This window comes from Camarhynchus parvulus, chromosome 11, assembly GCF_901933205.1.
Source record: "Camarhynchus parvulus chromosome 11, STF_HiC, whole genome shotgun sequence".
Taxonomy (NCBI): Eukaryota; Metazoa; Chordata; class Aves; order Passeriformes; family Thraupidae; genus Camarhynchus; species Camarhynchus parvulus.
This window is the reverse complement of record NC_044581.1, coordinates 14,313,375-14,336,434: the sequence shown is the minus strand read 5'-3', so window position 1 is coordinate 14,336,434 and position 23,060 is coordinate 14,313,375. Positions and strand designations below refer to the sequence as shown.

The window sequence follows — 23,060 nt, the reverse complement described above, 5'->3', positions numbered from 1 at the left end:
CCGACCGCGCACGTGGGGCCGCGCGCGGACCGGGGCGGGGCCGCCGGGGCGCGGGAGCCGCGCGGAGTCCCGCGCGCTGCAGGGGGCGGGGCTGGGGGCGTGGCCTGGGGATCCCGCGCGGAGCGGGGCCGGAGAGGCGGGGCCAGAGGGGCGGGGCCCAGATGCGGAAGCGGCGGGAGCGGCTGTAGCACGTGGGACCGCGCCAAGGTGAGTTGGTCTGAACCGGGCCGAGCCGAGCTGAGGGGCTGAGGATCCTGTCCCGGACTCGGTCCCAGCCCTGGCTCCCGGCCTAATCCCGGTCTCGGTCCGCGGCGGGAGGCGGGGCCGCTACCATGGCCTGCCCGGCCCGGCTCACCTCACGTCCTCCTTCCCTCCCCGCAGGCCATGCAGCGGCCCGGGCTGTTCGGGCGGCTCAGGGCCGCGGTCGTCGGGATGGTGCACGTGGGAGCGCTGCCAGGTAAGCGGCGGGCGGGCGGCACGGCCGGCGGGACCCGCACCAGGACTCGGACCGGGTCTGTGTCGCCGGTGTCACCCCTTGGCCGGCTGCGGTCCCCTGGGAGGCTGTCCCCTCACCGCCACCACGGGCCCCTCATGAGGCGCCGTCAGTTTGGGCGCTCCCCGTTTCAAAAAGGCGGGAAACAGTTCCACACCGGGAGCTGGGATGAGAAAACGAGGATTTGGGCTCTGTGAGCTCTGTGTTTCAAGCAGCGAGGGTCAGGGAGTTGCGCGGATGGGCGGTGGGCTGGGATGGAAGTTGGCTAGATCTCTCCCATGCCCTTCGAGGCAGCGGGAAGCTCGGACAACAGCGGGATCTGTTCCAGCCTGGCCTCCTCGTCCTTTCCAGGGGCTCAGGGTGGGCAGGGCTCCTCAGGACAGGCACCTTGCCCTCAACAGGCCAGAGCTCAGGGTGCCCCAGAAGCAGCCCCAGGAGGTAGGGCCAGCTCACCCTGAGAAATCAGGCCAGCTAACAGAGCTGACACAGGGCTCAGCACAGTCCCCATCTCAGACTCCCACTGCCTGACCTTAGGAGCCCAAATGTCAGAAGAGACTTTGTTCTTTAGGCAAATTCACTGAACTCAACAAAATCAATATGTGTGCATTACTGCCAGGAAGATCAAATCCAATCACCCTTGCAGATTGAGGACAGCGTTAACTGGTTTTAAACTCACTGTTGTTTAGCATAGGTGTTCTGTGCTGACACAGAGGTCAGTCTTGCCCCAGTACAGGTTGTATTGTCTGGAGCATCATTAATGCAGGACAAATTACAAGTATGTGAATAGCAAGCTAAGAGCAGACCTAGTGCAACAGGGGATTATATATATTATAAATCTAATCCTCAAATTTGTGGATTAGATTTAGGAGCTGAATGGTTACAGCAGCTCTGCCAAGTTCAGCTAAGGAAAGAGATGTCACTAAGGCATGTCACAAGGAGATAGGGCAGCCTTTGAACAAATCTGCCCTGTATGTCCCTGTTTCAGTGTGCAGTCCCCAGGGATGTCCTGGCCAAAGCTGTTGCTGTCCATGGGTTTGGTTTGTGTATGCCCTGGGGTAAGCAGCATTATTCTTGCTTGCAGGGACACCAAGAAGTTCTTTTCCATTGACCCAGATCATTGATCAAGCTTGTCAAGAGGCAGAAGTTTACAAGGATGCTGGAGTTGTAAGTTTTGGTTTCTTGCTTCCCATGATGACCATTACACAAAACCATTTCTGCATAGCCAGAATTTTAAATTGAGCCTATAGTTCATCCAAAGCATCTTGAAGCTCATCGATTAGAGATGCTTAAATCCATGTAGTTTATTTCAACATAGGAAGTAGGCCTTCTAGATTGCAAAAAAACCCTCCTAAGATAAGTGTCACCTGCACCCAAAATAATTGAAAAAACTTAGGTTCAAATTGTACAATTCAAGTTGAGTTGGATGAATCAAATTTAAAAAAAAAGTGGCCAGAAACACGGGCTGTTGCTGGCATTCAAGGTCTGTAGAATGCTTCATCAATCTAGTCTGACAAGCAACTGTATTTTTAGCTGTGTGCAAGCCTCTGGTTTCCTGAGGTCGTGGAAGTGTGCCATGTGCACAGCTGATACACTGCATGCACACCTCAGGAACCTGGAGGGTGCAGGATCACCCCACAGCTGTGTTTGCAACAAAACAGCACAGATCATTCAGGATCTAAAAAAAAAGGCTCAAGCCCTTTTCTGCCCTCTCTAAGCCTCTCTCCAGGCCCCTGGCAGCAAACATGCCTGCTTTGCACGTCCAGAAGAGCAGGCCCAAAAGGCCATCCTCAGCCAGAGGCAAGAGGAGACTGCTGTCAGAATTGCTGTTGGACCTGAAGTGGTATAGTAATCTTCATAGGTCAGTAGATTTTAACAGGGTGTATGTCCTTTTGAAAGGTCAGATATGTTTTAAACATTTCATTACACCTTGTCTTGGGGTGTTGATGTGCTTTTCCTTTCACCTGCCCACAGCATTATGAACATTTTCTGGTGGCGTACTAATGTCCAAGGTTTGAAAATGTCTTCAGTGAACAAGCAGTCACTGCTGTGAGCTGCTGTTTTCAGAAAAACTTTATTAACAAGCAGGTTGAAGCATTTTAATTAAATTAGAATGATGCTATACAGAGACAACAAAATTGAATACAAGAGCTTAGTTTAAAGAATAGAAGATCAAGGTCAAAATGCAAGACAAGTCACACAGGGCAGGTTATGGGCAGAGCCCTGGTAAGGCTAAACTAGGAGAGAATGCTGAGAATAGAATCATTGGAAGGATAAACAGCACTGGGGTAAAATGATGTAGTAAAATGAGCAAACGATGGGGTAGAAAGCCTAGTGGGCTTCAGTACCCATGAACCAGATGAACATGTGTGAGATGTCCACCCAGTTAGAATAGTCCCTGATTGCAGCAGAACAGAACAAGGAAGTTTTCTTCCTTTTCATTCCTCCTGAAAGAACAGGGGTGCAGTAACTCTGTATTCTGTACTGTGCCTTTATATTTTGTTGTTGCAGTATCACCATGATCTACATCAGCATAGTGGCAAACACTAATCTCTGCCTTCCTGTGCCAGAGGAAGTGCTTGCACAGATAATCTGTAACTCATAAAGCCAGTGCTCCACACTGCAGTGCCTGTTTGCCCATTTCCTTACATAATAATTTCACATTATAACCTTCAACAGCAGGGGGAAGACACCAAATACTCCTGAAGGTGAAGGAAGGTACAGAAGCAGTTACTGACACTGCTGGCATGCACAAAACTGGAGCAGCTTTGAGATAAGCTTTAAAATCAGTACCAACAAAAAGTTTTAATTTGGCTTTTATACTTTGTCTTTTCAACAGCAGTACTGAATTCTGCAGTTCCAGCTCTAACTGGTTTACCTTTTCTGCAAGTGCATTGCAGTCTCTGAACTTGAATATATCTTTAAACCTACCTGTCAGGAGACACCTGAGGTGAATGCAGTCATTTCTCTACACATTTGGACAAATTCAGGGCTTAGAGTTGTAATTAACTCATTTTCCTATAGAAGGCACAGGAACATCAATATTCTTCCACACCAGTCTTCATTCTAAAGGTCTGCACAGTGCTAGAGAATAGAACAGAACAGAGTTAGAGCAATATAAGAAACAAATCTTTTCTTAAGGACATAAGTCTCAGATATAATCAGAAGAACCTCTGTAAATATCAATAGGATTGCTTAACACTTTCTGCAATTCAATTCTTTAGTTTTTTGTGTTACTTTAAGAGAAAGGCAAATTTTCATGAGAGATGCTTTCAGGAGCTTCCCAGCTTTTACTCAGGGATCACTGCTGCCAAACTATTCTGGAATGGGAATCTATTTGGATTTCTTGCTCAGTATTCTAAAGGAACTAATAAGCTGTCTATTTTTTTTTTTTTGTGGAAGAAGGGCTAGAGAAAGGGTTTTTTTCCCATGGATGTTTGTAGTGACATGTGGAGGGATAGAATGTAAGAGAATAGTGCAGAAGGTAATCTCACCTGAGGAGCTGCAGCTGTACTAATTACCAATTAGGAGCAGGCCTGCCCTTAACAGGCCACAGCTGTGTCCAATGAGATGAGTGCTATAAAAGAGTGGGGTAGGTGGGCAAAGAGAGTTGGAGTTTGTTGGCTGTGCTGTGAGGAGCTGCCCATGGGAAATCACCAAGAAGGTATGGAACTTTTACAATAAGATGACAACACTGACAGTGTTCCCAAATGCTGCCCACAGTAGCCTTTCAGAAGATACATAACCATTTGCTGCTATTTAGATGTTTGCATATTGTCTCAAATTGTTCAAATTGGTGTTAACACTTAAAAATAAAGTATATGGTCTTGCTCATTCCATCTGTGTTGCGCTTGGAAGTAAATCCTGGTATATTCAGAGTAAGGTGACTTGTCTGGCACATTCACAGCTTCACATAATAAATATGAAAGATTTGTGATATTAGGGTATAGTAATGAAAACAAGTGAGTGCTCAGTTAGGAAGCCATCTGTGCTCAAAATGTATATGCTTTGTACTTGTGTGTTGCTAAACAATGGAATTCCCTAGACAAGATTTTATAAGCAGCAGGCTATGAGCCGTTATAATCCCTCCAATTTGTACCTGCTTTTCTTTAAGGAAGAGGCAACATGTATCTATTCAGGTTAACTTTTATTCATTCCGTTCAGCCTGGCTGACATTTGTTTCGGAGCTAGAAAATAGAGCACAGGTTCCCACTTGACTGTTAGTTACTGTTCCTAACTGTAGTTACTGGAGTAGGTGACATTAAAAACAGTTACTAGTATATGTTTTACATTGATGTATTTAAAAAATAAAAGAGTGGTAAGCCTATTGCTCTTATAACTACAGTGATAACTGGAATTCACAACAGTTAGAATTTAATAACAGTGGAGACAGAATAAAGTAGTATTTCTGCATAGAAACATGTAGGTAGCTTTCACTTTGATTACAGAGTTTAACATTTCAAATCTCAGCTGTATTTCAGGAAAATAAAATAGCAGACAGACTGCCCACAGCTACCTCCTCTGGCATGTGCAGGAGAGCATGAGATAGCAGCTTACTTCTCTTAAGGCAGCAATCTGCTCTGGAGGTGAGTTTTTAAAGAGGTTGCTAAGAGCTGTGCTTACAAACAGCAACTAAATGCTCTGCAAAGGCACCTGATTTCCTCTATAAAGGGCACATGAGGGGTGTGGAGTAATTACTGCCATTGTCTTAGTCCCCACCTGAGCCTCTATAATAACAGGGATGGTGCCAGGCCTGCTCCCTTTCTGAAGGAAGGAGTAAAGGTGCTGGGCTTGGAGAGATTTGTACTGAGGTGCACATGTTTGCAGGTAAAGCCTGTCTCTGGGCAGAAACGCTGGGGTTAAAGTTGCCTGGGAAAGAGTTGTGTTAGGTATATGCTGAGTTAAAACTTATGCAATTGTTACCTCAGTTGTGGTTTGTTACTGTTTTGAGGCTTTCCTGCTGTAATATGTGTGAGGCTGAAGTGTTTTAAGAGGTTATTTCTGTAAGCAGGATATAGCTAAGGAAATTATTTTTCATATAGTTAGAGAGCTAATTAAAGGACCTATTTTTCAGTAGCTAACTGTGATACAAAGGGCACTTCATGTGTAGCACTTCAGAAGTCTTTCAAAGTAAAAAGGAAATACATTGCTTGAAAATTACTTATAATAAGGCTATTGCATATAAGCAACACTTAAATTATCTTACCATTCAATGGAAAAGGAGCACAGAAGGCACTTGCAAGAGTTTTATCTCATACTGTCTATGTAAATCCTGCTTTGGAGCATATAATGCAGAAGCTGTTTCCATAGGCTTCTAAACCATAAGCTGAAGTTCCAAGAACTTTAATTTAGCATAACTGTTTTCTTTCCCCCATTTTAATTAGCTGTCTGATAGTACTGAAGTTTGTTTCCTATACGTATCAAGTCAGTAAACACAAATCTGTGGTGTTATATTTTTATATAAAATATGAAAGAAAGCTCTGACTTAATGCATCTGTAATTCAGCTTTCTGTATTGCAGAACATATGTTGTTCTTTTTAATTAAACAAAGCATAATATGCAAAAGAACAGTTGGATGATACCAAAAGAATAACACATTATTAAAGTTCTACCAAAAATATTCACTGTAACTGTGGACCTTGAGGCTATAGGAAGAGGCAGTTGCTGAAAAGTGAATATAGTAAATCTAAAGCAGGAGAGAGGACTGTTGCAATCCTCCCATATGCCTGCATTTTGAGTTAGAATTTAATGAGACACTTTTTATGTGTAGTGCTATGGCTAGGGGTTTTTATAACTTATTAAATGAATTAATTCATTAATGTAGCTAATGGAATAATTTGCTTTATGCAAATCCAGAACGGTCAAAGTAGTAGCAAGTTGTGAAAAGCTCAGTTTCACTGTGGAATTCTGCCAGCCCATTCTCTTGCTTTTTTTGGCTACTTGTGTGGCTCTTTAGGAGCTGAACATTTTGAAGCCCCATTCCCAGTTGCCTTTCTTCCTGTTGAGATTGAGTCTTGACTGCCTGATAAACTTGGAGTTTCCCTAATACCCAGATTTTGCTGAAATCTGCCAAGTAGAGCATTTCTGAGCCAAGGGCTTCCAGGCTTTTTGGCCTCAAGGAATTACCTGCTTTTGATGGCTTGTTGCATTTTTTGAATTTGCTTTGTTAAAAATATTTTAGTTCTGCATTAGTCCTTTTGCCACATGCAACTACTGACCAAGTTTGCATTCTTGCTGAGACTGGCTTAATATATTTTTATGTACTGAGAAAAAGAGGCTACAGGGTTTCTCTTTCTGTTGGTACCACAAGGGATTCTGTAGCTGTGCCTCAGATACCAGGACCATGTAGTCAGTTCAGGTTTGTTGGAGCAGTCCTAGCCTCATTCCAGAAAAAATGACTAAAAATTGTGGGGGTTTCTGTGGTTTTCTTAGGACAGGTTGTCATCTTGGTCATATGGCTATCTCCCATCAGAGGTACGGAAGTGTGGATTTTCCATGTTGAACTGGACACATAAACAAAGTCAAGTGCAGATGTTTTGACTGGTTACCATACCTGCTACTCTTTTGCCTAATTCAGGTTTTCCTGGGCTGGAATTATGTAATTGAATATTTTGGTGAATGGCATCACATAGTGCAAAGTGCATGTCTGATGTGGAAATTTATCATATCAGGTCACCTTTTCCATTAACAGGTCACATCCCATTGCTTTTTAGGTAGCATGTCCTTTGTGTATTTTAATAGTGATCTGTGAGTAATTTGGAGAAGGCAGCTGTGCCCTGGTGCATTGAATGTCTGCAGGTTCTGTGCCTGGACTGACCATGTTGCTCCACTGGATTATTTCCTTCTCACCTTTCCCCACCCTCTGTGTTGGGTGTTCATTTATGATGCCTGTGCCTTTGCCTGTATTAAATGCTGACACTATTTTATATCCTGTCTTATCTTTTACTGCCAGAAGGGCTTCCACACTACAACAAAGATTAGAGAAGTGTCACATACGAAATATTTTTTAAAGGAATTTTTTTTTTTGTTTCCCCTTCCTGATTCTCTGTGTTATTAAGAACCAAGCTGCTATGTTTAATCTCTAATTGTATTTTTTCCCAAAAAATGTTCCTTCTATTCTTGTTCAGTTACCATCTCTGTGAAAGGTAAAGCTCTCATTTTAACGGATTAAGATGTCTGATAAAACTCCAGAGAGAGCAGAATTTATTTGCTATATATACAATTAGTTTGTCTATTAAATTTTTTGCATTTTTAGAATTAAGCTGGTGAGAAATATCTGGTTTTCTTTTCATCTTCTTACTGCTAATACAAAATACCAGGCATGGAATATGTTTCAAGGTTCTACTTTTACTCTTGTTATTAATCCTTAACAAAATTATGTATTATCTGCAGTTGTTGCCAACATTTTGTATAGCCTGTGCAATGATTAGAAGTGTGTGTGGCATCAAGTAATGTACAAATTGTAACAGCAGAGTGTTTTATCATCACTCCATTGTTTGCTAAGAGTATGTCCGTGTGGATGGGGAGGTATAATAGACAATAAATAGAAATATCTTCTTTCCAGTAGTTCTGATTACAGAATGGGGGAAATATCACTAGTTCATATTATGGCATTTGGCACAATAACAGTCAAACATAAAAATTCCTTTATTTATCCAAAGTAACACTTACTTTCTGATATTCATTGGATTGAAAATTGCCCTGATTATCTCAGAGTCTCTGTTATCCAAACATACTCAATATCCTGTATTCCCCTTGGATAATTGAAATCTGACTTTACACTATTTTTAATGAGGTATAAGATTTAACTCATTTGCCTATAGTTCACATTTCAGGATGGATCAAAGGAGCCCAAGTTGATGAACGTATAATTAAAATCACTTTTATTTCTCTCCATGACTTCACCGCAAATACCCTGCTGTTGATGGAAGCACTTTTATAAGTGGTTGTGCGCACCAAATGCATCAGCACAACTTGCTGTAGCTAATCCTCCTTCTGAAGGAAAACCTCTACACTTGTGTGTCTCAGTGCACAATAAATAATGGTGAACTGGCCACGTTTGTACAGTGCAGTGATATTGTTCTCATTCTTTGCCCAGGACGGGTGGATGCTGGAGAACATGCACGACGTGCCGTACACGGTGTGCCCGGGCCCGGAGGTCACCGCAGCCATGGCCGTGCTCAGTGCTGCTGTGAGACAGAACTGTCCCCGCGTCCCTCTGGGTGTCCAGGTGCTCTGTGCTGCCAACCAGCAGGCAATAGCCATTGCTCTGGCTGCAGGTAATGCAAAGGGCTCCTCAGGTATTGCTGCTGTTGCTGTGGCATTCACTCTCCACAAGCTGGCATAGGTACTGTGGAAAGCTGAGCGTGCCCTGAAACAGGAGCAGTTAGGTTCTGAGAATGATGCCTGCCTGATTAGAGTGGTTGGTGCTTGTGCACTGCTTCAGTTGGAGGCTGCTAAAGGCTGCCATCACAGCTTTCTAGGTAAAACCTGTCTAAATGTAATCATTAGTTTAAATCTGCTGATGTCTAAAAGCCCCTTTTGGTGTAACTCTTATTTATTTCAGTTATATTATATGGGAGGATAAATTTAACCCCTGGGGATTAAGCATCCTGTTTCAGCATCTATTTATATGTTGTTGCTGCTACTGTTGTCCTTGAAAACTAAGTTTTTGTTGTCTTTTTTAATGAATGAGTAAAATGAAGCTTTTTATATAATGACAAAAATTGAGTGTATAGATAGCCAAAGTACTTAAAATTAAATTGCCTTTGGGGGAATTAAATATAAATTAATCTATCCTTATTGCATGAATCCTAGCCTTGGCTAAACTTCCTGCTCTTACTGTTTGCTGAAGCAATTTTAGTTTTTTATATGTAACCCTCCCTGATGTAAACGTATAGGCTGGATTAATATGGAAAGCCTGCACTTTCTAAATTCTCAAGATGAGGGTTAATGCACGTTTTTGCCCAAATTGACTGTCATTATGGTAAGGCCGCACATTTTTGCATGTACAAATTTCACAGAACCAGGTAGAAGATGCTGGTGTTAAGTGAAAGCCATACTTCAAGTACAACCATGCAGGCTAACCCATCTGCAGTGGCAGTTTTAATTATGCCTAATATGTTCTAAAAGCTTTAAATTCCTGTTAATAGATGTCTTTTGAACTGGCATTTGTTTTGTGAGCTTTAAAATCAGATGTTGCCATTTTCAAAGTATCTAGCCACTTGACAAATTGAGCAAACCTATTTTTTATTGCTGCATTGGAACCCATATGAAAATCTCAAATAAAAATGGTAACAGAAACCAGTTTTATTTTTTAGAGGTTACTGCATGTGGGCCACTTGAGGTACATAGACATTTGGAAAAATAGCACATACTCTATTTTTAAAAGCAATCCTTTGAGGAGCAAAAATCATCACTAAATAAGGGATATGATCTGGGAACAATGTATTTCTCTTCTTTGCAATTATTAATGAAGAGGAGAATTCCTGGAGGGCTTGGGTTTTGCTCAGCTCCACTCCTGTTCTGCACTATTTCCTCTGTAACTGTGGAACACCAACCAGGAAAGGCCTGTGTTTAATGCATTTCATTGCACTTCTCTAAAAATGATTGTCTCAAGTTCACTGAACAGGGGAGCAAAAAGATCACTTTAAGCAAATCACTTTAAGCAAAACCATAGTAAAGTGGGTACCACTTTGTAGATATCAAATCTTTAAACAGCTTTTCTGTTGCAACTTAGTAGTGGCTTTAATGTCAATACAATTTTGATAGGTAGCTATTAACAAAGCAAATCCTGTATGCTCTCACTACAAAAATAACTTGTTGGAGGTGTTCTAGCTAAAAATTATATGTAGCATCTTCTGCCTACTGTACAGTCATTTCATTTTCCCTGTGGAGATCCCTGTCTTTGGTAGGAATAACTTATCTTAAGAGAACCACACAGGGAATTCATAACTGGTCTCTAGGAGAAGGTAGTGATTTTATTTGGTAAAAGGTGGAGGGAAATCCACAGGTTTGCAGTGTGACTAGGAGCTCAGCTAGCTTGAGCAAGGACTGTAGGGTCCTGTGCCTGGGTGAGCCTGGGGCACTCACCATGAATCAGGGCTCAATTTCTAAGTTTATCATATCTCAAATTTAGAAAACAATGGTTCAGTTGGAAGGGACTTTAAACAGTCATCTGGCCCCACTGCCCTCTGTACCTGAAGCTGCCCTTTTCCCTTTAAGAATCAATTATTGAAATTTCAGTTCTGGATCAGCCTTCATCAATGATGAAGACAGACACAGTTGATAGCTGATAAATGAGGAGATATCCCAGATCTCTCCATGTCTTTTGCAAACACAGCTTTTGCTGTCTGAGTCCATTCCTTTTCCTCCTGCACCAGCAGAGTGGGAATTCACTTGCTGTCATCCACGACACTGTTCAGGGTAAGACAGAATGAGGCAGAGCTGTGTGCTGTTTTTGCTGTCTTTAAGGCACCACCGTATTAATGCAGTGGTGAGGGGAGGCAGCTCAGCTGAGAACTGCAGCAGGGAGGCACGCAGAGGTGCTGTGAAAGGCAGGGAGTGCTGTGGATCCTGCTGGGAGAGCCCCTGTGCCTGCAGCCCCTGCTGAGCACGGCAGGAGCTGCTGCAAGACAGTGTCCTGAGAAGTATTTTTGCAGCACAGACACACTGTGCCTCCAGTGTCAAGCAGACAAAGTCAGTGCTCCTCTAAGAGCTCTGTTTATTAGTTTTCATTGGATATTCCCTATTCTTGTTTTCCAGTGAAACTGCAAAATGTGTTGTTCCCATATAAGTCAGAAATGGGACTGCCTATTAACTATTCAATGGCTATTACTTTTCAACTTTCAAATGAGAAAGTAAGCACTAGTATCATTCTCACAATTTTATGAGCATAAAAATGAATTCATTAGCAGAATCTGATTATGGTTTCATAAAACAGAAGGGTAATGATATGGTGCCTGCACCTTATTACACTTGGTTAAAAATTGTATTTTCATGGCCTCCAAAAACCCAGATTGAGAGTGCAGACTTGTTAAACTGAGTGCAATCCAATGTTTAGCAGAAAGTCTTATATTACTGCACGAAGGAAACACAAACCAAGCATCAACAAACAAGGTGGCTTCAATAAATGAAATTGCTCAATGAATAGCTCCTGTCCCAAGTTAAACCTTGATTGCTGTGAAAGTGTCATGTCTCTAGGCTCATCCACAGTTTTATGATTAGAGAAATAATTATTATATAACTCTGAATTGTACTGTAAGCTTGGGTGATGTAATTAGAAGCTGTAGCTTTTGTTCCTAGATGTAGAAATCTCAGTTTAGCTATTTGCACTGTGTTTATCACCCAGTGTCTACAAGCACCTGCAGTGGTACTTGTGGCACACTCTTGTCTCTGGATCCTGGGAATACTCTGTGCTTTGCACTAATCTCAAGGCACAGGACAGCTTGCATTTGATTTGGCATCCATCTGTGATGTTTCTTGTGAGCTGGAGTCTGTGTTGCTAAGCAATGCAGGCTCTTCTCTAGCAGGCGTAAGCTTCTGTTTCTGCAACTTCAGGGCTTTTGGAATGAAACTGGAATTTTAAAATAAACAGACACCTTGTCATTTGGTAAATAAATTTTCAAGATCAGCTATGTTTATAGTTGGAATGTGCTAAGGTAATGCCTCTGTTGCCTAATCAGTTGTGGGTAGGATTGCATTCTTGATGACTGTTTCCACATGCATTGCTTTCCTCTGAATGATGTCAGCTCTAATTAAATGTGCATCTGACTCCAAAGCTGGAGCAGTAGCAGAGCTTCAGAAGGGCTTGGAAGACAACTCCAAAGCAAACTGGAAGAGCAGCAAAATGCACAAGATGAGTGCAGAGCTTTTACAAAAATGTGTAAAAGAGGCAGGTTTTAAGTGGCAGGTTCAAGGCTCTGAAAGCCAGGAGAGAAGTGGGGATTGCAATAAGGGAGTCAGAATTAAATCTTTTGCCTCACTGCTGTGGGCTTATTGCTCTGTGGTCCAAGCCTTCAGTCTTACAACAGAGATATTCCAAGGCTGTGGAGGGGGGCCTTGGATGTCAATGACTGGCCCACATTGAAGTAATTACAATTCATACTCTTCCTCTTCAGTAGCCATTCCACAAAACCTTCCTAGTGACAAAACTTAATGAATATGGTGGAACAAGTGTTACTAAGGCATGGCAGAATTGATGGGTGGAGTAGAATGGCAAATGTTTGACTCTTCCTAAGCCTTTGGCACAGCTCTAGAAGCAATTTGTTGATGTGGTGCTGTGTAGGAAACACATGCTATGTTCAGATGGAGTCACATGGGCTGCATATAACATGCTTCAGGCTGTGTTTTCTTGCCTAATTTCCTAAAGAAAGATGACAGTGCTATTCCTCTGTGTCTGTAGCCTGGAAGGGGGGAAGAGATGCAAGTTAGTGACCCTTTTTGGAGAGAAAACATGTCATTAGAATAATAGAGCTGTGTTCTGACCCACCTACTCCTCTGCATGGCACATCATGGCAGCAGGCAGGGCAGGGTGTGCAGCTGCCTGTTCTGAGCCACACAGGGACAGACTGAGGGGACAGAAGGGGACCAGGGGCTGGGGGGAGATGGGAGCTGAAAGTGGGATGGGAAGAAGTCAGAGAGAATAGGGGCAAAAATAAAGAATGGAAAAGTGATGTGGGTTAGTCCTAGAGTGGGTTCGTCCATGAAACAATTTGGGTTGGGATGAAATAGGAAGGGCAGTAAGGTGGATTTTCATTTGCTTTTAGTGTTTTTCTTTTCCAGTTCTCAGTTTCAGTCTAAAATGTTGCTTTTTGACTTTTTTCAGGTCTTGATTTTATCCGGGCTGAAGGGTTTGTGTTTTCTCATGTGGCTGATGAAGGGATTATAAATGCCTGTGCAGGTGACCTGCTACGATACAGAAAACACATTGGAGCTGACAACATTCAGATTTTTGCTGATATTAAAAAGAAGCATAGGTAAATACAAGCAAAATTTTATGTAAATACGAATGGAATAATGATCTTATATTTTTCTCCCTTTTCTGTTTTTTTTTTTTTTTTATGTCAATTTTCTTCCAGGAAAGTTAATCTTATAGGGAGAAGTTTATTATTTAGGCACTGACTTGCAGTGCTGTAAGGGGATATGTTTAAAAATAAATTTGCAGCTGTAAGTTTCTTTATCTGCTTTATCTATATTTGTAGTTGTTTAACCTTCAGGTTTTCAGTATGCCAGCTATGAAAGCCTTGCATCTGGTATTGAGACTTTGTATGCATGTGTAAATGTCTATTATGTTTAAAGAAGTTTTGTTTCTGAAAGTTAGGTATCCAAGGTTATTTTTTTAGTTATGAAGACAGTTGCCATATAAAAGCATCCAAGTGATCATAATTTGGCATTTTAAAAAGCTCTTCTCTTTCTTCTCCTTCCTGCCAATAATACTGATTCCTGCTACTTAAATCAGTGCTGTCTATGTAAGGGTTCTGTTCTATGATTATCAAACAGAAGGAACTTATGACAGATAAATCCAGTTTCTTTTCTGCTTATACTTTATCTTACCTGTCACATGGTACTTTCAGCTATTTAGATGTCACTCTTTGGATTTGTTGTTTTTTTCCCCCCAGAAGAATGCTCAAGTGCTATGTATTATACATGCTAAATAACCTAATTAAAATGTTTGTGTGTAGTATGTGAGCAATCATGAGAATAATCAAGTTTGGAAGATCTTAAATATGTAATAAGCAGGTAATAAATTTCAAAAGAGAAAGGAAACAATGCAGTGTGGTGGTCAGATGAAGCTTTTCAGGTCCTTTCAGAGCAGTTTATTTCTGATTATTTTTTATGTATATATATAAATGCAAATACACTGCATTAGACTTTCTGAAAATGAAAATGCATCATGTCATTTTTATTTTTAGTCTTGACAATTGATGAATTGATATTTGGATTATACTTCCCATTTTTCAAAGAGTTGGCATTTAAGAAAGGCAGAGAAGTTTTTGTTTCAGGCAGAAACAAACTCGGAAGGAAATGCTGAAGGACTTCTTGATTGAGCTTTTTAATGTAGAAAAGTGCAGCTTCCACTGAGAGCTGCTATGCTCCTGTTCTTTAAATGAGGAGAAACTGTTCTTGTGCCATCAGCACTCAGCAGTGCAACATGGTTGCCATAGCTGTTGTTTTCTGTTTAAACACAGAAAATCCAACAGTGCTGGATGTTCTTCCAGCAATGGCTGGAATTCTTTCCAGGTTTGGGACCACATAAATTAATAGTTACTATTGCAATAGTTTCAGACAAAGTGTGTCACCCATACATCAAAGCCTGCTGTTGAACAGCTGGGATGCAGGTGTAATTGATGTTTGTAATTGCTGTGTAAGATGATTCCTGTGGTTATATCCTAGGTATTAACTATACTTTCTGTTATTGGACTTGTGGAGGTTGTTGATTCTGCCCTAGGCAACAGGATCTGATTTATGAATGAGGGCACATCCACAACTCCCACTTGAAGTCAGAGAGCTCTGTGTGCTCAACACTTCTGAAATACAGGTGCTTGACATGTAAGCAGCTGTCTCAATTGACACTTGGTGGTTCACACTTAGCACTCACTCTCCAGAGCCAGGGGACCTGGAGCAGTCACCGATCAATGAAGGAAAAGGTTGGTTTTGAACTCCTGCCCGGGTGGCAGTGTCACCTGCGGGCAGTGTCACCTGCCAGTGTGAGAGTGTGCACTGCTAAAGCAACCTTTGGGGGTTCTGCCAGCGGGAAGGTGGGGACACAGGGCGTGGGTCCCTGGTGTGTGACAGGCTGTGTCCCTGCAGTGCTCACGCCCTGACGGCCGATGTCAGCGTGGTGCAGACGGCAAGCGCAGCCCAGCTGTTCCTGGCCGACGGCGTGGTGCTCACTGGCACGGCCACTGGGCACCCCACGGACCCCCAGCAGCTGCAAGGTGAGCCAGGGCATCCAGCTGGGCACCAGGGAGGGGGCAGCTGCCAGGTGAGCCAGGGGAGCAGGGAGGGGGCAGCTGCCAGGTGAGCCAGGGCACCAACCTGGGCAGCTGGGAGGGGGATGCTGGGGACAAGGAACTCTCACTGTGGTATCACTGAAGGGGTATCAGGACAGACAAAGGTGATACAGAGACTCCATCATCTGAAAGCACGAAAAGGCATTTTATTATTCAAAATCTGCGGTTCTTATAGAAACAATGGTGGACCTAAGACCTGATTGGCCTTTAGAAATCTCCTCTCACCTGTTGGTCAAGAAGGGATAACTCCTTGTTGCAAACGTCTTTGACAAACAGAGATTGCCTGCCAGGTCCAGAGATTGAGATAATAATTATTTTAATTCTTTCTCTGAGCTTTCTCACAGCTTCCCAGGAAAATCCTGGGAGAGCTAAGTCTCTCTCTGTTCAGAGTTTGTGATACCACACCATGGGGTTTGATTTGATCAGAATGATCATATTGGAGTGTTACTTAGATTAGCTGTGGTATGTTTCTATACAACAGTTTGGCAAGCCAAAAATGACAATTATTCCAAGCTTTTATAAAACTGAGTGATGCTGAGGCTGGAAGAAAACTGTTTCATTTGTAAAAAGCTCTAAGAAAAAGCTTTTAACTTTATAACCCTAGAAAACTAGCTATACTTGAACTAGCCATATTAAACTAACTAGCTAACCATAAATCTTTCCATTGAAGAGTTCAGTGATTTTATCCTTCACAATGGAAATTGAATTCCTGCAAGAAAAGGGGCATCTTGATAAGACAGCGTTCCAAACATTAATAGCAGGGAAAGTACTACTTGGAAGATTTTCAGAAAGAATACAAATTCATTGGTAGACAGGAAGATATTAACATCAAAATAATTGTTAAATAGTGGACTTTTGTCAAGGGAGACTCATTTGACCTATGAGTTCTGACCTTTGCAGAAGTGCTGTGATTCTTGATATTTTTATATGAGCGTCAGTTTGCGCTGTGTTCATGAAACAGTATTGCTCCCATGCTAGAATTAAAGTTCTGTCATGGGGACATTTAGTTTTCATCACTAGTTTTAATTTTGATCAATGGCTTCAATTTGAATGTCTCAGTACATAAAGTAGAATGTGTATTTTTTTAGGTTTTACTTTACCTAATATGCTGTAACTTGGCATGTTTTGAAGTTCCAGTGCACTGTATTGTATTCAACCTAAGTTAGGAGATCCACATGAAAAACATACTTTACCTGTCAGAGATAACCTGGACCTCAACAGGTAATATTTGTATCTTTTGTGTTGTATTTTTTTATCTTTTGAAACAACATAAAATTATTCAGTTTCCAGGGCTTTATGTATGTCACACATGCTTAAGAGCTTTTTTAAATGAATGTTGAACTTGTCAAAATGGTTCTTATTTCATACATATTAAACTTTTTGCTAAAATAACAGATTACAGATTGCTATGCTTCAGTCATCAATGTTCAAAAGAAAATGATGGCTTGGTGTGAACATTGAGCCTCTTGAATTAGCTGGGTCTTTTGGTACAGCAAATCAGAAATGATATGTGGAACAGGTGATACTGGAAGCTATGCCTGCTTTAGAAACTGCAAAATTTTGTTGATCTAGAGATCCATCCCTGTTTGTACTTAATGTCTCCACTGTTATTAATGCAGATCAAATAACTTAAAAAAAATTGATATGTCTTTGGGCAAAATCCTAGGTTAAATTCTGCTTTCATGTATGCACATGCAACCCCCATTGGTTTATTGCATCAGAGAGCAAAACCTGACCTGTAGGCCCAGAGGTTTTTTTGTCACAGGACCCCAACCAGACAGAGCCATAGCTTCTGCTTTTCTTTCATGTGAACAAACTTGTCAGTCCCTGTCTCTTTCTCTTTCTGGGTCCAAAGAGCAAAATGAATCAGAGTTGGCAGCTGTAATGAAGTACACATTAATTCTGTGTTTGGATTTGTGTTATGAAAGCAGGAGTGTGCAGATCATGGGTTTATTGTACTTAGATCACAGCATTTTGGATGTTAGCAGGCCCTCTCATGAGAAAGATGTCTTAAAACAGGTAAGAGAAGAACTTAAAAATTCCACAGTAAAAAAAAATGACAGATTAGGCATATCTATGTCAAGAGATTCTTAAAAGGGATCAGATCTACAGTCTACAAAGTTGGTCTTGATGTGAGTGAGATTTTGCATTTCAGGAATTTATGCAGCCCTGGCAGTGCTGTATTACAGTGATACAATTGGGCACCTTTCATCACACTGCAAAGCAGCTCTTGAAAGCAAAGCTGAGAGACAGATGAGATTTTTGTCATGTCTCTTTCTCAGCTTTGTTGTGCAGTAATATAGAAGTGGTTTTGTCTTTGTGTGGAATTGATTGATTTGTGATGGGCTGTGGGAAGTGTTTCCCTGTCAAGGCAGAGGTGTGTGTTCAGTCAGGTTTTGTTTGCAGTTTGTGTGGCTGCCTTCTGGAGGCTGGCAGGCTCTGCTCCAGGGCTGCCTGGGCACTCAGGGCACCAGAGCTCGAGGGAGTACGAGGACTGAAAAATCAGGCTTCATGTTGTTAACCAGCAAAAATTATAGCCAAGCATTTTGAATTCATTAATAAACTATCTTTTCATCTAAGAGGTTATAGAAGTTCCAGTTTGCTGCCTTGTGGAATATTCTTTGGTTGGATGTGTGATGTGTGAACCCATCAGTTTTTTTTTTGGGCTATAACTGCTGAACTACCTGCTTTGCATTCAGTTTGTATTTTGAGTGACCAAAGCTTTGCATAATGACTGCTCAGTTATCTCTTTGAGCAAAACAAAGTGTCTCAGCTGAGTAACCTGTGGAAAACAGATACATAATGAAATCCAACAGCTGGCTGTGACTGTCACCTCCTTAATTACTGTTCATAAAAGGGGCTTCAAGACTGGCTCACCCCCTCTCATCTTTTGATGGTCAAAATAGAGACTGCTGCCTGTGTGATACCCTCAGAGACAGAAAAAGTACTGATCGCTCACATCTCCTGTGTAAGCCCTAAATTTAATGACAGAGAAAAAGTCCTTTGAATTAAAAACCTAAAATGTGTTAAGAGGGGAGCATTACCATAAACATAGTGTTTTTTATGGTACAGTGATCACTGCAATGAGAAAGCTGTTAGAGAAGAGTAGTCAAGCAAGTTACTGGCACAGTGGTGCTTATTTTTACACCACTCTTTGCCATTGTTTTCAAGCTAGGAGCACTTGGCCTTTATTTCATGAAACTTGTGCATACCATAGTTCAAATGCTTTCATTGTGCTTTGCAACCAAGCACGATTTTATTAAAGACCTGTGTGCAGCTGCGCTGCCACAAGAAAGAGCACAGTGCCCTCTAGTTACAGTCCACTGGAACAGAGAAATCTGTGTAAACTTCAGCATCTTGTTACTGAAACATCACAAAATTGTCTCCTTTTTCTCACTGTGTCAAAAAAAAAAAGAAAAAAAGAATGCCAGGAAAATGGAGAGATTTGAAGCAGAGCTCTGTGTTTAGAGATATTTTGACAGTGACTGAACGTTGCCACACAAAAGCACATCTCACTGCTGTTGCTTTTTCTTTTACAGGTTAGAATTTGTATTAGTGCAGCCAGTAGACAAATCACCTTCTACTAATCAACTTTAGGCCCTGATGTGCTTGGAAAGGACTTAAAAGTAGCATCTGTAGCATACTTAATGAGGTAACACATCTCAGTGCACACTGAGCACTCCCTTTGCCATTCTTCACATTGTCATTCTGGATGGATCTGCAGCCCAGGAGATGTGAGTGCAGTCTGTGTGCCACGTGTAGATCACAGCAGCACTTGATACCTTCCCACTTTGGAAGGCTTTGGGTTGTTCTGGAGTTTCTCATCAGTCTCAGGCTTCACTGGGTTTTTCCCTGTGCCCAGCAGGGCTGAGCTGTTGTCACAGACCCATATGAACTTGCTCTGTTTAATCATTTGGCTCTTTGTTTTTCCTGCTGATGTGAAATAATTATGAAGCAACTCCCTGCTAACGTGCTTTACGTACTTGTAAGAACAAATATTGACTTGGAGCCTGGTTCCTCTGGGGATTCAGTCAGGTAGTGTCACAAATCTGTGGTCAGATGCACCTTAATTGTTTGCTGGTAGTGATGTAAAGCAGATAGGATAATCCTAAGAGCATAGAGATATTATATAAATAAAAACTAAAATTTAAAGTAAATATCCTGGTTTTTAGAAGAGGATATTCGTAATAATGCTATAAGTAACAAGAAATTAATTATTTTGTTGTTGTAAGTAGAATGACTAAGAATACCAAATATGCATAGAAATATGTTTTAATCATATAAGTATGAGCCATTTGATTTGTTATATATTTTCAGGAAGGGCTGTGTTGAATGGTTTTATTTCTGTGTTAAAATCTTTTTAAGAGGGAGTTATTGTTCCTAGATGGAAAAAATGGTAGAGCATGTGACCTAAAAAGAGATTCAAGAACATTTTAATTGATCCCCTTTCTTCAGTGAAGTAGGAAGGTGATAAATAATTAGTCTTCCCTGAAGCATAATTAATAAGTTAGGCTTCTGATGAAACTTCATTTAAACAGTGTTTTGAAGCAGACTTTTATTTGTTGCATGTGTACTTTCCCAAGTTACCTCAAGCTATAACTACCTTGCCATCAGCTTATCACTAATTAAGCCAATTTATATGTTTTTAAAGGTCAGAAATAATGGCTCACAACATTCCTCTAAGGGATGAAGCATCCAGTCCTATGAGTCACTCTTTGCATGGTCAGTTTGACATAAAATGATGAGAAGGCTGCTTAAGTAATTCTTGAGCTGGGCTTTTTTTTCCTCCTCCCAAAGCTAGTACTATATTTTGAGCCTTGTTTTTGTGTGTTTCTCCTCTTGAAACCAGGTAAAAGATCAGATGATTGTCTAACACTGTATATAGGAAAAATAAGAGCCTTTTTTATTCCATTGTCATTCCTCATGCTGGTAAAAGACCACTTTTCTTTCTGGCTTTTGGTTTCTGGCAAAACCAGCTGAGCTGTCAGTGGTGCCTGTATGCTCCCTGCTCTCTTTCATACAAGCAAATATAGGAAGTATTCCAGACAACAGAATGTGAAAAGTAAGATTTTTTTTTCTCTTTAGAGCTAGAGGTGTTTTTTCTAGAGAACCTGTTTCGTTCTGCAGTAGAAGTAATAAATACCACAATCACAAATTTCTCAATACGTTTGCTTTTCTGCTGAAAAACTAGGCAAATTAGAGTCTTTATGGGGAGAGTTTCAAAGACAGGAATTAACCCTGATTTTGGTTTTCTTCTCCTCAGAGGTGAAGCATGCTGTGAAGATTCCTGTGCTGGTTGGGTCTGGAGTGACTCTGGAGAATGTGAGGAATTACTTGGATGCAGATGCTCTAATAATTGGTTCATATTTCAAGAAAGGAGGATATTGGGCAAATGCTGTTGATCCTGACCGAGTCAAGAAATTCATGGAACACATAAGTATACTGACAAGAATGAGTTTGTCAGCAAACACTGTTTGTTTGTAGAAACGCAGTGTGGTAAGTCCTACAGAATTAAAGCACAAATGCGTGGCCGAATGGCAAATAATACCAAATAAAAATGCACATCACCTCCATAACTAGCTGGGAAGCTTGGTGACATATTTCACAATAACCTGGTGCTCTGATGTTTGCTTCTAGGCAGCACATTGCTGTGGTGCTCAAAGCCACCACGAATGCAAAGCCAACTCTGAAATCTTGTGTGAGATATTCTCTCCTGTAAGTTAAATGCTTACGGAGTTTAAGAATTTTTAGAAAAGGTTCATCACAGGTGAGCTGAGTTCTGCTTTGCCTTTAAGTACAATAGGATGCCCTAAGTTTACAGCTAAAAGTGTTGTAAATTGGACAAGTTAATTAGCCTTTCAGTTTCCCCATCTGTAAAATGATGATAATAGCACCTACATCACACAGGGGCCATAAGACATAATGAAGGAAAGAATGTACAACACTTTCATCTCTCTAAATGAAGGGCTCTTTTAAAGTTCAAGATCATTATTTTTTCATTAGAATTGTGCATTTATACAATTGCTACATTTTTGTAATACCACACAAATTTAAGATAATTGGGGTATTGATTTACTTACAATACTTATTAGAGAATAAATGTAAATATTTAATTACATTTAAATAGATTTGGAATGTAGTCAAAATGCTTTTGCAAAAACTGGAAATTTTAATAAAGGTTTATTATTTTTCAGCAAGCACCTGCAGCTTTGTACCTCTCTAGACTAGTAATAGTGATGTAAAAAACTTTCTTGGAATACACAAGGTATAATTACAGTAGAAACCTTTCTACCAAAGCCACAGGTAAACATAGATTTTTCTTTCTCATGTAAAATGTAGAGTAAAAATATTACAGTCTCACTGTGTATGTTATAAGAGAATCCCCTTGAATTTGATCCTTTAGCTCTAAGGAATCTTAAAAGAACCTAAGGAATACCTGTTATGTCATGGCTGCACAAAATGTGGGCATTTATTTTCATTCCTTGGGACTGGGCGCTCAGTTTGTCCTGGTTTGGGATCTCTCTTTTTCCTTGACTTTTGTTAACATAATGGTTGATTCCAGAACATCATAGTATGGTTGATCTCAGAACATCACAGTATGAGACTGTCTTCTCAGGTTTCTTTTTTCTGGACTGGTCTGTTTCCCACATGACTCCCACCAAAAGCAATGAAATCTCTTTGGTGTATTGCCCTGCTGGAAAAAATGTTCTTTAGGCCCTGTGGCAACCATGGCTTTTTCCATTTTTCTCCTAAATGCAGTGACACAGCTTCAATGCACAGAAATCCTTCCAGGTGCCTGTTTGTTGTGGCTGGCACTGCTTTGTCAAAATTCATATTTACACAGGCACTTTAAACCTGTGTGATGGTGCTTCCCTCAAACCAACAGTTGAGTCCCAGCCCCATCCCCGTGGCCTTACAGGGCTCAGGATTTTGGCTGGAACCTAACCCAGCTTGTATCAGCCACACTCAGGGGGTGGGGAAGGGAGAATTGAGGTTCTCTTGCTCAGTCCTTGCATCTGCATCTTGCCAGGCTCTTGGTAGAGGCAGTTAAGGATCATGAAGATGCTTTTTGAATTTTTATTCTACACAGCCACAGCATCTTTGCCAAGTAAAGCAATGATCTGGTTTAGTCTTACAATTCTTAGCCTGAGTAATGAATGTTATTTTATGTCCTCTATATTGTGAAAAATGCCATATTAAATTAAAATAAATTCACTAGTAATATCAGTCTGTTTAAATCAATACATCTGTTTGATCTTTGTGCATTTAGGACTGTTTTGTGTGTGTTTCCATACAGCCACTGCACAGAAGATGTAGTGAAGGTTGTCCCAACAGGTATGCACTAAAACAATTGCTACCAGCTTTGGAAGTTATTTTCAGTAAACCTGTGAGCTTCAAAGGCTGACGTGCAAGCAGTGAGCACTGGTGCTCTAGTGCCACAAGGGTAGAAATCTTTAGTCAGCTGGAAACTACAACAGGTATGCTGATAAGGATTGTTCAGTGGTGATAGTTTTCAAAGAAACTGGTGCCTGTTGTCAAAAGTCACATTCACCACT

At 41.1% G+C, this 23,060-nt stretch overlaps 1 protein-coding gene across 2 annotated transcripts; it reads left to right on the top strand.

Moving 5' to 3' along the window:
- The first annotated feature begins 146 nt into the window (after positions 1 to 146).
- LOC115908030 (uncharacterized protein F13E9.13, mitochondrial-like) lies at positions 147 to 21,704 on the top strand. 2 transcript variants are annotated; one of them, XM_030956316.1, is made up of 7 exons: positions 147 to 207; positions 382 to 457; positions 1,575 to 1,657; positions 8,589 to 8,769; positions 13,317 to 13,467; positions 15,302 to 15,429; positions 20,768 to 21,704. In XM_030956316.1, exons 2-7 carry the CDS (start codon positions 385 to 387, stop codon positions 20,986 to 20,988), a joined length of 837 nt encoding a protein of 278 aa, XP_030812176.1. In that variant the 5' UTR covers positions 147 to 207; positions 382 to 384; the 3' UTR covers positions 20,989 to 21,704. The 2 variants fall into 2 exon arrangements, with proteins under 2 accessions (XP_030812176.1, XP_030812177.1); XM_030956317.1 differs by lacking the exon at positions 382 to 457 and having other exon boundaries at positions 167 to 207.
- The last annotated feature ends 1,356 nt before the right edge of the window (positions 21,705 to 23,060 follow it).

What these genes read in the sequence shown, in the direction of transcription:
- LOC115908030 (XM_030956316.1), top strand. Translation starts at nt 385, where the DNA reads ATGCAGCGGCCCGGGCTGTTCGGGCGGCTCAGGGCCGCGGTCGTCGGG. An exon ending in GCACGTGGGAGCGCTGCCAG is followed by an intron (nt 458 to 1,574) that starts GTAAGCGGCGGG and finishes TCTTGCTTGCAG; the next exon opens with GGACACCAAGAAGTTCTTTT. An exon ending in AGCCATTGCTCTGGCTGCAG is followed by an intron (nt 8,770 to 13,316) that starts GTAATGCAAAGG and finishes GACTTTTTTCAG; the next exon opens with GTCTTGATTTTATCCGGGCT.